This window comes from Alosa pseudoharengus, unplaced genomic scaffold (assembly GCF_046254945.1).
Source record: "Alosa pseudoharengus isolate Yale_2024_CS ecotype anadromous, Long Island Sound unplaced genomic scaffold, YU_APseudo_1.1 YU_APseudo_1.1_scf_8, whole genome shotgun sequence".
Taxonomy (NCBI): Eukaryota; Metazoa; Chordata; class Actinopteri; order Clupeiformes; family Clupeidae; genus Alosa; species Alosa pseudoharengus.
Window position 1 is genome coordinate 42,414,738 of NW_027468870.1, and position 18,219 is coordinate 42,432,956.

The 18,219-nt window shown below is 36.4% G+C and overlaps 1 protein-coding gene across 3 annotated transcripts in view; it reads left to right on the plus strand.

The window, feature by feature from the left end:
• Positions 1 to 17,865, plus strand: part of dmpk (DM1 protein kinase) — a 241,053-nt gene extending 223,188 nt beyond the window's left edge. For all 3 annotated transcript variants that reach the window (XM_076275081.1, XM_076275082.1, XM_076275084.1), the window contains exon 13: positions 15,799 to 17,865. In XM_076275081.1, the coding sequence (XP_076131196.1) occupies positions 15,799 to 15,824 (26 nt within the window). In that variant the 3' untranslated portion in view covers positions 15,825 to 17,865. The remainder of the gene's footprint in view (positions 1 to 15,798) is intronic.
• Positions 17,866 to 18,219: the final 354 nt, after the last annotated feature.

The window sequence follows — 18,219 nt, forward strand, 5'->3', positions numbered from 1 at the left end:
TGGGCAACGATGAGTAACTTGATTAGTAATGCTGCGTGGATATGCATGATATCTGTATGAAAGTGTGTTTCTCAATGTAATAATCTATACAACTGTACACATGACTAAGTTCAAATGGAGCTAGCTGGGTAAAGGACTGGGCTGAATGGATTGGTGAAATACTTTATTTATTTATTTTTTTAATGACCTATATGAACATGGTTTGGCTCTTTTTTTACATGACCTTTACACTTAGTGCTGGCAAGGCATTGAACTGGGCTGAATGGATTTGGAAAATATATATATATTTTTTTTAATGACCTGTATCAACATGGTTTGGCTTTAAAAAAAAGATGAGACAGCGCTTCTCTAGTGCTGGCAAGGCATTGAACTGGGCTTCATTCAAGGATTCCAACGGTACCTCATTCATGAAAATCGGACATACTGGTCAAAAGTTACATGCACACACCTTCATATACACAGACAGCCCAGCCCAGCCCATTAGACATTGCCAGATGGCTTAGAACTCTGCCAGGTGCAAGTAATCAACTCTAGCAGCAGAGCTCTACCAGGTGCAAGTAAGGAGGTGCTGTGATGTCATAAAGCCCCAGCATTCCGTCATTCATTTCAATGGGGCCCAAAAACGCCGAAAAACGGGAATACCGCGAAAACGACAAGGGCCAGCGACACGAAATCAACAAGCAAGTTACACCGGTTCGGGCCTGAATTTTTGGAGTTCGAACCGCGTCGATAGCTCAAACGGTCTAGGAGCAGTAGTTCGGCCAAAAAGTGGGTGAACAGGAATAATAAATAAAGCCCACTAATAAAGTAAACTTAAGAAGAACAATAGTGGGCTTGCTGGATCAAACCCACTAACTAGAGAATGTAATTCCAGGGAATTACAAGTGCATGAAAATGACGCTAGGACAGACATGGTGGTTGCACAGCTTAATAAAAGTTGATAGTTTAAAAGTAGACAGTTTAAAAGTTGAATGTAGATTGGGAGTTGATCACACTAGTTGACTGAAAAGCCCAGGCTGCCAAACAGTTGTGGGCAGAGGACACAATTGGCGGGAGTCATAGCTGATGATGACAGTTGGATTGGCTGAACAGTTAAATAGTTGGATAGTTTAAATGGTTCAAATATTTCATAGGGAATTATTGTAGTGAGGACTTTTATTTTGAAACAGCTTTGGGCAGAGGAAACAGTTGACGGGAGTCAAAGTTGATGACAACTGACTGTTGCTAGAGTAGTTATGGTGGTTGCTATGCTGGTTGCTAGGTTAATGATGTTGGTTGCTAGGTTTTAATGGAATGTGGTTGCTAGGCTGTTGCTAGGGTACTTGAAGTCGTTGCTAGGTTGTTGCTAGGATGTCCATGGTGGCTACTATCAGAAATAAAGGAGTTACTACAGTGGTTTGCTTGTATAATCATCTTGGTTGCTATGGAAACTGACATAGATGCTTAATTTCAATGGTTGCTAAATTGGTTGCTAGGTAGGTGGTGGTTTAATATAGTAGGCTAGAGGCATAGTTGATGATAACTGACAGTTGGAATAGTTGAACAGTTAAATAGTTGGATAGTTTAAATGGTTAAATTATTTAATAGGGAATTATTGTAGTGGAGACTTTTATTTTTAAACAGTTGTGGGCAGAGAAAACAGTTGAACAGGATCTGTAGTCTTAAGAGAGCCAGATTGTATGCTTAAAGCCTGAGACAGACAGTTGCTGGAGGTGGCCGGAACCATATGGCTCTGGCCGGAACACTTGGCATAGGATTCTAAGAGCCCTATTGTGATGCCATAATCGCCAGTGTTAAGTCTATGGGGAAAATTTTAATAGTTTTTAATTAATACTTCAAAAAGTATAAAAGTTACAAATATGAAAAATACATTCCCCACCTGTCCTAAGTAAGACCTTCGTAACACAGTTTGAATGAAGTTTCTACATTAAACGGTTGAAGCCGCATTAAACGCAGAAAAAGCATTAGAAGAAGAACTAGAAAAGCATTTCCTGAAGGAAATACAGTGCATGAAAATGCAAAAAATATGATGTAAAATATCATACAGAGTAAAAACAAACTATATTGGTTGTTAGTTAGATTAGGTTTAATATAGTTGGAGTGACTGAACAGTTAAATAGGTGGATAGTTTATATGGTTAAATGATTTGCTTGGTAGATAAGGTTTAATATAGTTGGAATGATTGAATGGTTAAATAGGTGGATAATACTTAACTTTAGTAGTTATGCTAACTAGCATGTTAGCAATGCTAACATGCTAACTATGTTAACCATGTTCCTTAGCTAACTTAGCTAATCATTTTTAGCAGTTTTGTTAAAAATGCTAACTAGCATGCTAACATGCTAGCATGCTAACTATGCTAACCATGTGACTTAGTTAACTTAGCTAATCATTTTTAGCAGTTTTGCTAAAAATGCTAACTAGCATGCTAATTCACATGCTAACATGCTAACTATGCTAACCAAGTTACTTAGCTAACTTAGCTAACTAGCTACAGTGGGTAGGAGTCATAGTTGATGACAAGTAACAGTTACAATGGCTGAACAGTTAAAAAGTTCAGTAGTTTAAAGGGTTAAATTGTTTAACAGTGAAATATTGTAGTGAGGACTTTTATTTTGAAACAGTTTTTGGCAGAGGAAGCAGTTGGACAGGATGTGTAGTCTTAATAGGGCCAGTTTGTATGCTTAAAGCCTGAGACTGGCAGTTGATGCAGCTGGCCCGAACACCTGCCATAGGATTCTAATTGCTTAACGGCAGTCTTAATAGAGCCATATTGTATGCTTAAAGCCTGAGACAGAGTATATAGTTTAAAAGTTAAATGTAGATAGTGTAATGGATGTTGATAGACAGAAAGTTGAATGGATGTTGATAGGCAGATTGTTTAATGGATGTTGATGGATAGTTCAATGGGTGGATGAGTGAATGGTTTGAAGAGGATGAATGGATAGAAAGTTGGATGAAATGTCTTATATCCTTGTAGAATGGAGAAACACAGAGAGAGTTGGTCTAGTTCAGTAGAAAGCAGTTGATACAGGTGCAATCAGTTGAACTGATTCTTTGATGGGGCCTAGATGAGCAGCTGGAAAAAGATACAGGTGCAAATCAAGTTAATTAGTCCATTGTGATGTCATCAGCCCATGTTAAGTCTATGGGGAAATTTTGAGTAGTTTTTAATTAATAGTTTAAAAAGTATAAAAGTTACAAAGATGAAAAATACAAAGCCCACATGTCCTAAGTAAGACCTACGCAATGCAGTTTGAATGAAGTTTCTACGTTAAACGGTTGAAGCTGCATTAACTGCGTTAGAAGAAGAAAAATAATAAGAATAAGAAGAAGAAGCCTAGGAAGAACAGTAGAGTGCATTTTCATGCACTCTAATAAGAAATTTTGGAAGAACAGTATAGTGCATTTTCATGCACTATAATAATAATAATAAAATGCCTTGGAATAACAGTACAGTGCATTTTCATGCACTGTAATAAAATGCCTTGGAATAACAGTACAGTGCATTTTCATGCACTGTAATAATAAGAAGAAGCCTAGGAAGAACAGTAGAGTGCATTTTCATGCACTCTAACTAGAAAAGCATTTCCTGAAGGAAATACAGTGCATGAAAATGCAAAAATATGACGAGTTCATATGGTTAAATTATTTGCCTTGTAGATAAGGTTTACTATAGTTGGAATGACTGAACAGTTAAATAGGTTGATAATTGAAATGGTTAAATTATTTAGGCAGATAGTTGACGATAATGAACAGTTGGAATGGCTCCAATGTTTGCTAGAAGTTATGCTAACTATATTAAAGATAATAATGTTAACCAAGTAACTATGCTAACTAGCATGCTAACAATGTCAAAATGTTAACTATGCTAACCATATGACTTAGCTAACCTAGCTAATCATTTTTATTAGTTATGATAACTATGCTAATTAGCATGCTAACATGTTAATTATGTTAACCATGTGACTTAGCTAACTTCGCTAATCATTTTTAACAGTTATGCTAACTATGCTAACTAGCATGCTAACATGCTAGCATGTTAACTATGCTAACCATGTGACTTAGCTAACTTAGCTAATCATTTTTACCAGTTTTGCAAAAAATGCTAACTAGAATGCTAACATGTTAGCATGCTAACTATGCTAACCATGTGACTTAGCTAACTTAGCTAATCATTTTTAGCAGTTTTGCTAAAAATGCTAACTAACATGCTAGCATGCTAACTATGCTAACCATGTGACTTAGCTAACTTAGCTAATCATTTTTAGCAGTTTTGCTAAAAATGCTAACTAGCATGGTAACATGTTAGCATGCTAACTATGCTAACCATGTGACTTAGCTAACTTAGCTAATCATTTTTAGCAGTTTTGCTAAAAATGCTAACTAGCGCTAACATGCTAACTATGTTAACCATGCTAACTAGCTACAGTGGGTAGGAGTCATAGTTGATGACAAGTAACAGTTACAATGGCTGAACAGTTAAAAAGTTCAGTAGTTTAAAGGGTTAAATTGTTTAAGAGTGAAATATTGTAGTGAGGACTTTTATTTTGAAACAGTTTTTGGCAGAGGAAGCAGTTGAACAGGATGTGTAGTCTTAATAGGGCCAGTTTGTATGCTTAAAGCCTGAGACTGGCAGTTGAAACAGGTGGCCCGAACACCTGCCATAGGATTGTAATTGCTTAACGGCCGTATTGTGATGTCATAATCATAATGTTAAGTCAATGGGGAAATTTTGATAGTTTTTAATTAATAGTTTAAAAAGTATAAAAGTTACAAAGCTGAAAAATACATAGAACCCATGTCCTAAGTAAGACCTACGCAACGCAGTTTGAATGAAGTTTCTACGTTAAACGGTTGAAGCCGCATTAAGAGCGTTAGAAGAAGAAGAATAAGAACTAGAAAAGCATTTCCTGAAGGAAATATAGTGCATGAAAATGCAAAAATATGATGAGTTCATATGGTTAAATTATTTGCTTGGTAGATAAGGTTTAATATAGTTGGAATGACTGAACAGTTAAATAGGTTGATAATTGAAATGGTTAAATTATTTAGGCAGATAGTTGACGATAACTAACAGTTGGAATGGCTCCAATGTTTGCTAGCAGTTATGCTAACTATGTTAACAAAGATACTAATGTTAACCAAGTTACTATGCTAACTAACATGTTAACAATGTTAAAATGTTAACTATGCTAACCATATGACTTAGCTAGCCTAGCTAATCATTTTTAGTAGTTATGCTAACTATGCTAATTCACTAATTATGCTAACCATGTGACTTAGCTAACTTCACTAATCATTTTTAGCAGTTTTGCTAAAAATGCTAACTAGCATGTTAGCATGCTAACTATGTTAACCACGTGACTTAGCTAACTTAGCTAATCATTTTTAGCAGTTTTGCTAAAAATGCTAACTAGCATGTTAACATGTTAGCATGCTAACTATGGTAACCATGTTACCTAGCTACAGTGGGTAGGAGTCATAGTTGATGACAAGTAACAGTTACAATGGCTACACAGTTAAAAAGTTCAGTAGTTTAAAGGGTTAAATTGTTTAACAGTGAAATATTGTAGTGAAGACTTTTATTTTGAAACAGTTTTTGGTAGAGGAAGCAGTTGAATAGGGTGTGTAGTCTTAATAGGGCCAGTTTGTATGCTTAAAGCCTGAGACTGGCAGTTGATCCAGGTGGCCTGAACACCTGCCATAGGATTCTAATTCCTTAACGGCAGTCTTAATAGAGCCATATTTTATGCTTAAAGCCTGAGACAGAGTATATAGTTTAAAAGTGAAATGTAGATAGTGTAATGGATGTTGATAGACAGAAAGTTGAATGGATGTTGATGGATAGTTTAATGGGTGGATGAGTGAATGGTTTGAAGAGGATGAATGGATAGAAAGTTGGATGAAATGTGTCTTATATCCTTGTAGAATGGAGAAACACAGAGAGAGTTGGTGTAGTTCAGTAGAAAGCAGTTAATACAGGTGCAATCAGTTGAACTGATTCTTTGATGGGGCGTAGATGAGCAGCTGGAAGATGATACAGGTGCAAATCAAGTTAATTAGTCCATTGTGATGTCATCAGCCCATGTTAAGTCTATGGGGAAATTTTGAATAGTTTTTTATTAATAGTTTAAAAAGTATAAAAGTTACAAAGATAAAATATACAAAGCCCCAATGTCCTAAGTAAGACCTACACAACATAGTTTAAATGAAGTTTCTACGTTAAATGGTTGAAGCTGCATTAACTGCGTTAGAAGAAGAATAATAACTAGAAAAGCATTTCCTGAAGGAAATACAGTGCATGAAAATGCAAAAAATATGATGTAAAATATCATACAGAGTAAAAACAAACTATATTGGTTGCTAGGTAGATGAGGTTTAATATAGTTGGAGTGACTAAACAGTTAAATAGGTGGATAGTTTATATGGTTAACCCTTTGCAGACCGCACGTTCTAATTTCGGTACCCCAGTACCGATGACATTCAGTCTAATAACTCTGCCATACCCCAACCAATTTTATCAATGAAAACTTCCTCAAAAACGTCACATCATAGGCTTTCTGGCGATATGATTGGTTAAGGGATTTGTGGCGCGAATTACTTTTACTATGTGAAGGAAAAATCAAGAGTTGACGTCTCCCTCCACTAGAGGAAAAACAGCAGGAAGCACTATGCATCGTTGATCTTCACGTCGTCTAAAGGAGAAACTACTGGATCATCTGAGGTAAAAACAAGTCTTTTTATGTTATTACTACTTGTTATCCATGTTATTACTTCAAATCGTTTTTAAAAGTTATTTTTGCTGGTAATTACACCTTGTATGCATGGCCGTAACATAATGCGTGTGTGTGTTCACTTCAGCTGATATGACAGCTTCTATTTTAGCACACCGTAATCTTTAGTAAACTCATTATTTTCAATCATTTTTGGGGGGTTACTATATGTCAACCAAGATTACAGACCTACTAAGACTGAAACTTTAACGATTTGTTCTATTTTGAACGATGTTGCTTGCTTGTCATCCGATGATACAGAAAACTAGCTAAGTTAGGTAACGTTAGCATCAGGAGAGGCTGCAACATGTCCTGACGCGTAGTCGCGATAAAGTTCACTCCCGTGCTTCATGACTGGCAACTTTATGTCAAGTACACCTAATCGGTATTTTATTGTCAAATAAACCTTTCATTGCTTCGTAATATGTATAACACAATTTACAGTTGTTTGTAGCCAAGTTGCTTAGCTTACTTAGATAGAAACATCTGACATGAAGGACAACGTTAATGTTATGTTACCGACGTGAAGACTGTGTTGATCACCGATGGTGTAAGGATTTTATTCATTGACGGCTGTTTTCATCAATACATGACTGAAGATTTGTTAGAAATGTGTCTTAGTATTGTTTAACTTTTAGGCTGTAAGGTTGGCTGCTACGATTATGAGGTTTTTGGGTGGCTAACTATGATGGGAGCTCATACACCCAAGCCTACTCGTCGACACATAATTTTCTGGGGGTGTTTTGTCTTTACGCAACTGCAGTAGCCTATGCACGGTGTGTATGTGTATGCATACGCTGTTTAGATGTTTTCTGTCATATCTCCTGACTCATGTTCATGAATCAATGTTTGCTTGTAAGCTGGTATGCTATGTATGGTTTAGCCAAGGCAATAACACTTATAGTGAGCTCTGAGACTAATGTTACCTCTCCAAGCAATATTGGAGTCCTCCAGTGACAAAAATACTTTTAGTGAAAAGAGTCATGGTTGGTGGTGATTAAGATTATGTGGAAGTAATGTAAAATAAAACTAAACAACCTATTCACTATCAGACCTGTGATTTTTTTGTTATTTTAGATGGAGTGAGAGAAGTACGTGCAACTGAGGTGAAAGCAGCCGACTGCTGATGGCAAACATGACCCCAAGGACCACGATGGCATGGACATGGGACATGGATGGGTAGTTTCTGGATGAAGAGGAAGACAATGATTTGCTAGAGGAGGAGAGTAATCTCCCGTCATCCTCAGCTGGGTAAGCATGTTTGTATGTGTGTGTGTGTTCGCCCAACTGGGCGTATGCACATTTCTGGTTGTGATAAGAGTGTTGCTTATAACAATAATGACAGGGATTATAGTGATAATAGTTTAGATAGATAGATAGATAGATAGATAGATAGATAGATACTTTATTGATCCCCAAGGGGAAATTCAGGAAGTTTGCTTAGATTTGTAATTCAATTTATAATTTTCTTATCTGACAATTTCTTTATTTTGAGCTTGGTCAAGTCCCATGTCAGGTAGAAAGCATACACTTTGCCTATCCTTCTAACACAGACAGGGACACCAACTCCAGTAGCATTTACACCTCATCGTCTGCTAGGCTTAGATGGACACACACACACACACACACACACACACGCCACAGCTGTGACAACACACACACCACGGATCTGGTGTGAATGCGGTGTTAGTGTATCACCTTATGTGTAGGGCAAATTATATCGATAATTATATATTGTATCGAATTATATGCTGTATGGTTGTTAAATGTATTGAATTTCTCCTTTAATGTTTTAATTGTTTATATGTGTGAATGTAAATTGATGCTTTGTTATGCTATAATATGAATTGATGCTTTGTTCATCATGTTAGTTATACTGTTGTCTTGTCATTCTTGTAGTTCTAATAGTTACTGCTTGTTTGTAAACATATGTTTATGTTATTTACCTGAAGTTGTTGTTCCTGATTATTTAATGAAATTGTTAAAGACTTATCTAAATAAAATGATTTATTTCCTCTTTCGTAAACCTAACACATGTGCCAGTGTCTCTTATTCTTGTTTTCATAGTAGAATGAAGCACACGGAGAAGCAGTTACCATCTGCCTAGTCTTTATTTCAGCCTTTATCTTTCCTCCCCACAATTGATTTTGCCTCTTCAGAGTACAGTAAGACATCCTATATTTAGCTATGCATCTTGTTTTTATGGTAAAACATCTTATATTTGTTACATGACCATTATATCTGTGTATTTTTGGTCAGATGTCAAACCAGGAAAGGAAAACATCCTACTCTTTAAAAATTCTACTTGTTACTGCGACTTGCAGTTATGAGTAAATTAATCATAACTTCTGAACCAAAGGTGATAAATTGATTCTGTTTCTTTCACTGAGGAGAACACAACACTGTCTATCTTTCACACACTATATCTACAATAGACATTATGTGAAAAGTAAGATTCATCTTGACAAATTTATATTTTCGTGTTTTTTGATGTTGAATTTTGAAGGTATTGTTTAAAAACAATGTGTGTTACCCTCAAACTTATTAACTATGATATGTGCCATTTTAAAGGGCTAGTTCTCCTGATTACAATGGTGGGTATATCTTATCTCTGCCATGTAGCATGGCCACACAATAAGCCTTTTTGTCTCACAAGGGCATCAAGTATGAAAAAACGGAATGTTTCATGCCGTCTGCAAAGGTCTAATAAATTTATCATAACTTTTGAACAAAAGGTGATACATTAATTCTGTTTTCATCACTGAGTAGAGGACAAAATTGTGAATCTCACACACACTCTAAGTTTTTCTCTATCTACAACAGAAATTGGGGGAAAAATGAGATTAATCTTGACAAACTGATAGTTTTGTGTTTTTTGGGGTTGAATTTTAAAGATATTTTTAAAATAATATGTGTGTTCTCCTCAAAATTATTAATTATATTTTATACCATTTGAAAGGGCTATTTCTCCTGATTATAAAGGTGGGTAAATTATATCTCTGTCATGTAGCATAATCACACAATAAGCCTTTTTGTGCCATAAGGCCATCGAGTATGAAAAAATGGAATGTTCGGCGCGGTCTGCAAAGGGTTAAATGATTTGCTTGGTAGATAAGGTTAAATATAGTTGGAATGATTGAACGGTTAAATAGGTGGATAATACTTAACTTTAGTAGTTATGCCAGCTAACTATGCTAACCATGTGACTTAGCTAACTTAGCTAATCATTTTTAGCAGTTTTGCTAAAAATGCTAACTAGCATGCTAACATGCTAGCATGCTAACTATGTTAACCATGTGACTTAGCTAACTTAGCTAATCATTTTTAGCAGTTTTGCTAAAAATGCTAACTAGCATGTTAACATGCTAGCATGCTAACTATGCTAACCAAGTTACTTAGCTAACTTAGCTAACTAGCTACAGTGGGTATAAGTCATAGTTGATGACAAGTAACAGTTACAATGACTGAACAGTTAAAAAGTTCAGTAGTTTAAAGGGTTAAATTGTTTAACAGTGAAATATTGTAGTGAGGACTTTTATTTTGAAACAGTTTTTGGCAGAGGAAGCAGTTGAACAGGATGTGTAGTCTTAATAGGGCCAGTTTGTATGCTTAAAGCCTGAGACTGGCAGTTGATGCAGCTGGCCCGAACACCTGCCATAGGATTCTAATTGCTTAACGGCAGTCTTAATAGAGCCATATTGTATGCTTAAAGCCTGAGACAGAGTATATAGTTTAAAAGTTAAATGTAGATAGTGTAATGGATGTTGATAGACAGAAATTTGAATGGATGTTGATAGGCAGATTGTTTAATGGATGTTGATGGATAGTTCAATGGGTGGATGAGTGAATGGTTTGAATAGGATGAATGGATAGAAAGTTGGATGAAATGTGTCTTATATCCATGTAGAATGGAGAAACACAGAGAGAGTTGGTCTAGTTCAGTAGAAAGCAGTTGATACAGGTGCAATCAGTTGAACTGATTCTTTGATGGGGCCTAGATGAGCAGCTGGAAGATGATACCAGGTGCAAATCAAGTTAATTAGTCCATTGTGATGTCATCAGCCCATGTTAAGTCTATGGGGAAATTTTGAGTAGTTTTTAATTAATAGTTTAAAAAGTATAAAATTTACAAAGCTGAAAAATACATAGCCCACATGTCCTAAGTAAGACCTACGCAACATAGTTTGAATGAAGTTTCTACGTTAAACGGTTGAAGCTGCATTAACTGCGTTAGAAGAAGACGAATAATAAGAATAAGAAGAAGAAGAAGAAGAAGCCTAGGAAGAACAGTACAGTGCATTTTCATGCACTGTAATAAGAAGAAGAAGCCTAGGAAGAACAGTAGAGTGCATTTTCATGCACTCTAACTAGAAATGCAATTCCAAGGAATTACCAGTGCATGAAAATGCTAAAGTTGTGATGTAAAATATCATGTATAGTTAAAACAGATAATACAGAGATGGTTACTACGGTGATGCTAGGATAGACATGGTGGTTGCATAGCTTAGTAAAAGTTGATAGTTTAAAAGTAGACTGTTTAAAAGCTGAATGTAGATAGTTTAAAAGTTGTTGATAGACAGTAGATAGTTTAAAAGTTGTTGATAGCTAGTTTAATAGATAGTTTAATGATAGTTTAAAAGTAGACCGTTTAAAAGTTGAAGGTAAATAGTTTAAAAGTTTTTGACAGACTGGAAGTTGAATGAATGTTGATATTCAAATAGTTTAATGGCTATGTATAGGTAGATATTTGACGATAACTGAAAGTTGGAACGGCTCTAATGTTTGCTAGTAGTTATGCTAAGATTTTTAATTCTGTTAACCATGTTACTTAGCTAATGTTTTATAGCAGTGCTAGCAATGCTAACATGCTAATCATGGTACTTAGCTAACTTAACTAACATTTTCTAGCAGTTTTGCTAAACATGCTAACTATGCTAGAAATGATAGCATGCTAATTATGTTAACCATGTTACTTAGCTAACTTAGCTAATCATTTTTAGCAGTTATGCTAACTATGCAAAATAACATGCTAACTATATTAACCATGTTACTTAGCTAACCTAGCTAATCATTTTTAGCAGTTTTGCTAAAAATGCTAACTAGCATGTTAACTATACTAACCATGTTACTTAGCTAACTTAACTAATCATTTTTAGCAGTTTTGCTAAAAATGCTAACTAGCATGCTAACATGCTAGCATGCTAACTATGCTAACCATGTGACTTAGCTAATCATTTTTAGTAATTTTGCTAAAAATGCTAACTAGCATGTTAACATGCTAGCATGCTAACTATGCTAATCATGCTAACTAGCTACAGTGGGTAGGAGTCATAGTTGATGACAAGTACAGTTACAATGGCTAATCAGTTAAAACGTTCAGTAATTTAAAGGGTTAAATTGTTTAACAGTGAAATATTGTAGTGAGGACTTTTATTTTGAAACAGTTTTTGGCAGAGGAAGCAGTTGAACAGGATGTGTAGTCTTAATAGGGCCAGTTTGTATGCTTAAAGCCTGAGACTGGCAGTTGAGATCCAGGTGGCCTTAACACCTGCCATAGGATTCTAATTGCTTAATGGCCGTATTATGATGTCATAATCGGCAATGTTAAGTCTATGGGGAATTTTAAAAAGTTTTTCTTTAATAGTTTAAAAAGTATAAAAGTTACAAAGATGAAAAATACATAGCAGCTTTGTCCGTTTGAATACCTACGTTACAAAGTTTGAATGAAGTTTCTAAGTTAAACTGTTCAAGAGAAATAGCGTACGGAAAAAGTGGTAAGCGGAATAATAATAATAAGAATAAGTTGCCTAGGAAGAACAGTACAGTGCATTTTCATGCACTGTAATAAAAAGCCTAGGAAGAACAGTACAGTGCATTTTCATGCACTGTAATAACTAGAAAAGCATTTCCTGAAGGAAATACAGTGCATGAAAATGCAAAAATATGATGAGTTCATATGGTTAAATTATTTGCTTGGTAGATAAGGTTTACTATAGTTAGAATGACTGAACAGTTAAATAGGTTGATAATTGAAATGGTTAAATTTTTAGGCAGATAGTTGATGATAACTAACAGTTGGAATGGCTCCAATGTTTGCTAGTAGTTATGCTAACTATGTTAACAAAGATAATAATGCTAACCAAGTAACTATGCTAACTAGCATGCTAACAATGTTAAAATGTTAACTATGCTAACCATGAGACTTAGCTAACTTAGCTAATCATTTTTAGCAGTTTTGCTAAAAATGCTAACTAGCATGCTAACATGCTAGCATGCTAACTATGCTAACCATGTGACTTAGCTAACTTAGCTAATCATTTTTAGCAATTTTGCTAAAAATGCTAACTAACATGTTAACATGCTAGCATACTAACTATGCTAACCATGCTAACTAGCTACAGTGGGTAGGAGTCATAGTTGATGACAAGTAACAGTTACAATGGCTAAACAGTTAAAAAGTTCAGTAGTTTAAAGGGTTAAATTGTTTAACAGTGAAATATTGTAGTGAGGACTTTTATTTTGAAACAGTTTTTGGCAGAGGAAGCAGTTTAACAGGATGTGTAGTCTTAATAGGGCCAGTTTGTATGCTTAAAGCCTGAGACTGGCAGTTGAGATCCAGGTGGCCTGAACACCTGCCATAGGATTCTAATTGCTTAATGGCCGTATTATGATGTCATAATCGGCAATGTTAAGTCTATGGGGATTTTTAAAAAGTTTTTCTTTAATAGTTTAAAAAGTATAAAAGTTTCAAAGTTGAAAAGAGATAGCAACCCGATCTGTTTGAAGACCTACGTTACAAAGTTTGAATGAAGTTTCTAAGTTAAACTGTTCAAGAGAAATTGCGTCTAGAAAAAGTGGTAAGCGGAATAATAATAAGAAGAAGAAGTTGCCTAGGAAGAACAGTACAGTGCATTTTCATGCACTGTAATAAGAAGAAGCCTAGGAAGAACAGTACAGTGCATTTTCATGCACTGTAATAAGAAGAAGCCTAGGAAGAACAGTACAGTGCATTTTCATGCACTGTAATAAAATGCCTTGGAATAACAGTACAGTGCATTTTCATGCACTGTAATCAGAAGAAGCCTAGGAAGAACAGTACAGTGCATTTTCATGCACTGTAATAAGAAGCCTAGGAAGAACAGTACAGTGCATTTTCATGCACTGTAATAAAATGCCTTGGAATAACAGTACAGTGCATTTTCATGCACTGTAATAAGAAGAAGCCTAGGAAGAACAGTACAGTGCATTTTCATGCACTGTAAAAAGCCTTGGAATAACAGTACAGTGCATTTTCATGCACTGTAATAAGAAGCCTAGGAAGAACAGTACAGTGCATTTTCATGCACTGTAAAAAGCCTTGGAATAACAGTACAGTGCATTTTCATGCACTGTAATTATAGGTGCATCCCAAATAGAATACTGTGGAAAAGTTAATTTTAGAATATTAGAATAACTAGATGTTCCGCAGTGCGGTACAAAATATGACCGCCGCCCAGTCCAGCACATTTTCTCCACAACAATAACGCTTGTCAAATTGTGTTCATTTCCTACTTTGTTCCTTTTTTGTGTGTTTGTAATTGAGTGTGTGCAGAGTGTGTGGTTGTTTTTGTGTATATGTGTGCTTCTGTGTGTGTTTATTGAGTGTGTGTGCCTGCATGGGGCAGCCGTGGCCTACTGGTTAGCGCTTCGGACTTGTTACCGGAGGGTTGCCGATTCGAACCCCGACCAGTAGGCACGGCTGAAGTGCCCTTGAGCAAGGCACCTAACCCTCACTGCTCCCCGAGCGCCGCTCTTGTTGCAGGCAGCTCACTGCGCCGGGATTAGTGTGTGCTTCACCTCACTGTGTTCACTTTGTGATCAAAAGAGTATATACTGTATACTTATACTTATACTTACTATATAAGTTAGTTTTTTTTGTTTTGTTTTTTGTGTGTGTTTTGTGTGTTTGTGTATGGAGGTGTGTTTGTATGTGTAGGTGCATGTGTGTGAGGGTGTGTGTGTGTGTTTATGTGTTTGTGTGCGTGTCGTGTGTGCGCATGTATGTGTGTGTGCATGTGTAGTGTGTGTGGGTGTTTACGTGTCTTTGTGTACATGTATGTGTGTTTTTATGTGTGTGTGTATGTGTGTGTGCGCATGTGTGTGTGTCTTTATGTATGTGTACATAAATAAAGCAAATCAGGGAACCACCTACCCTTTGCGATAAGTGCCATGGGATCTTTAACAACCATGGTGAGTCAGGACCTCAATTTAACGTTCATGCAAAGGAAAACATATCATGCAGTACAGTGTCCCTGTCATTGCAATAGGACATTGGGATTGATATTTGTTTGGTGGCTTTTGGCCACAGGGAAGAGTGCCACCTACTGGCCAGCCACCAACACCACTTCCAGCAGGAACCTACTCTTCCAAGGAGGTCTCTTATCCAAGTACTAACTAAGCCTGCTTAGCTTCAGTAATTCAGCAAAGTCAGGGTATCTGCTGGTCTGGCTGCTGGTTGAAAACAAAAGGTGAAAGGCATACATGATTCTAACTGTCTCACTGAATTGCATTATGCACACTCAATTCTCACTGGTATCTGCTAGACAACAAGTACCTAAACATGATTAGTTCATAGATTTCACATATAAAATACATTTTATACAACCCCACCCCCATCTTGCCTGTTCATAATTCTGAGAAATTCTTGAATATTGTCCATGTGGGCATGTATGTGTTTATGTTTCAGTTGGGCATGACAGTGACAGAAGTCTGCCATTGAACATACTCTCCTACCGGGTGTGTTGTGTAAGGGTCTTTGCAGTCCATGGCAGACAAGATTTTGTTCAGGGTCCTTTTCTCAGCCAACCACAGAGCCAGCTTTCCACACTGTCTAGGAAGCCTAGAAAGGTTCTGTTTATTGGAATGGATAGGGGTTCTGAAGCCCACCCCACCCCCCACTCCAGTCCAAAAGTAGTTATGTAAATAATAACCTTGGGAAGTAGCCAAATGGATAACTTGAAGTCTTTTTCGATTCTCCCCATAGGTCCGCTGGACACAAGTGAGGTGTGAGTCATATCTCCTAGTGTGTGCTAGGGAGCGCCTGGGAATGTCATTGCTGGTGTAAAGTCTCCCGAGCTAAAGCTATTATTCACACAACAAAGGACTGATGATGTTCTTCAGCACCTCTCAAGGATATGTCAAGTTTTGCTAAGCAGGCAACTATAAGTGACTAACTTGAAGTAAACAGAACTATAGTGACACATTTCTACTGAGGACCTCTTAGCACTGAAATAATCTGTGTGTGATAAACTGTTGTTCTTCTATAGCCATAGAACAATTCCTGCTTGTGTTTTAGTTCTGTTTAATTTATCTCTACTAGAGTGCCATTATAGTTTTCTGTGATAAAACTCTAATTTTAAAGTCCACTCTGATGGGTGGCATAAATCATGTTTATCTAAGAAAAAATTAAATATGAACGTTTTCATTGATATTTCTATTTTGAAATATGGGTGATAAACTCGTTGTCGAAGTCCCTCAGGGCCAGATGTACTAACGCTTTTGCGCCCACTTCAAGCGTATTTGTTTCGCAACGTGCGTGTAAAATCATTGCAAAGTATGTACAAACAGGCCGCAATAATGATAAAGCGCAAACTGCCTTTGTCGTGGGAGCTGAAAATGGCACATTGCGTTTTTCGTGTCATACATATGCATTCATGGGAGGATCCAGGGGAAAGTGGGAGTTTAGCGTAAAGAGATGGGAGGGGAAGCGTAAAGAGCGACTAATTATGTATTCCACGGTATGTACAAAGACTGCTCGTGAAAGTGCACGTCTATTCTGCGCCTAAATACTTCCGCCTTGTAAAAGCAGGTGTTAATCCAAATTGCAGTTCAATGCGTCAATAAGAGAACCTTTCAAAGACAACAGAATCGTTATTTAGAGCACCAGTTTTGTAAGTATTTGTAGGCTACTATCAAAAGCAACCTTAACTTTCGTTGGCCTTTCAAATGTCTTACTTTCACTTTCACGTCATTTACTTAAACTTTCCTACTTGCTAGATTTGACCAATCTTCCATAGCCTACATGCACAAGTAGTTTGAGTAAAATGACTGATCTTCATTATCTCCCTGCTTGTTGACATCTTATCATGTATGGTATTATTTCATGATCGCTAAACATTTGATTCGTTTTAATGTTGTCATCAGTTAACTTCATTCAACTGCACTTATATGTAGGCTCTGCCATTCAGTTGTGGGCGTTCGTAAATTGCGGTAATGGGCGGAAAAAAGCAGAGAAAGGCGCAGTTTACACTATGGATTGAAAGTTTGATAAATACGACGGAAACTTGGGTCTGACAGCGTTCGCAATCTGCGGTTTGTCCATGGCGCTGACAACGCTACGTTCGTAAATGTACGTACATCTGGCCCTCAGTGTCTCCAGCAGCTCCAGTGGATCACTGTAAAATGTTCTGCACTATTAGTAGTACACTGCTATGCTGTATATGTTCCCAGTAATATAATGTACTTTTCATGCCTATTGTTTGTTACAGCACAATTTATTTTTACTATGACCACAGAACACAGTAAAATTGCTGGGAATGAATGGGAAAGTTGCTTGCCAATAGCTGCCAGTAGGATACTGTCCATTAGATTTTTTAAAAACAGTGTTCCTTCAGTGGCTTGCTAAGTTTCATTCAGTGGCTTGCTGTTGGATTCCTCTAGCTGCTCCATAAGAGCTTCCTTCAGTGGCTCATTGTGAGGTTCCTTCAGTGGTTTGCTACAAGGTTCCTTCAGTGGCTCACAGTCGAGTTCCTCTATCGACTCGTTCTGAGATTCCTTCAATGTCTTACTGTGGAGTTCCTCTACTGGCTCATTATGAGGTTTCTTCAATGGCTCACTGTGGACTAAATTTTGGTCTAGATTACTTGAATAAATTATGGCAGACAAACCAATATTGGATTTTTAAGACCAGTCTGATTTAAATATTTGTTTACTTATGATGGTTGATATCTATTTTAACACAAGCATATTGCATAAATATTGTTTTCCGACATATAACCTATAAGGATCAAGATACAACGCCTTCTACAACATCTTCTACAATCATTGCCACTCCTGGACAAAAGCATGAATGAATATGAATTATCATATTAGGAAGTGGTTTATAAAATATGTATCCTCACCCTAACTAATCATTAGTGCATGTGTATGTAACAACTGTTAAATAATGGAAATATTACTTCATCAAAAACATATTATTGCATCATTTATTAAGTATTAACAATCATGTATAAACATATTTTAGATATAGACTTATTTACTATGAACAAACCATTAATAACTGTGTGAACACTTGCTTTACTGATGATAAATTATGTATGAACAATAAATTACTAATGATGAACAAACCATTAACTAATAAGTAACAAAGGCTTAATTAATGATGAATTGTGTGTAGTTATTATAA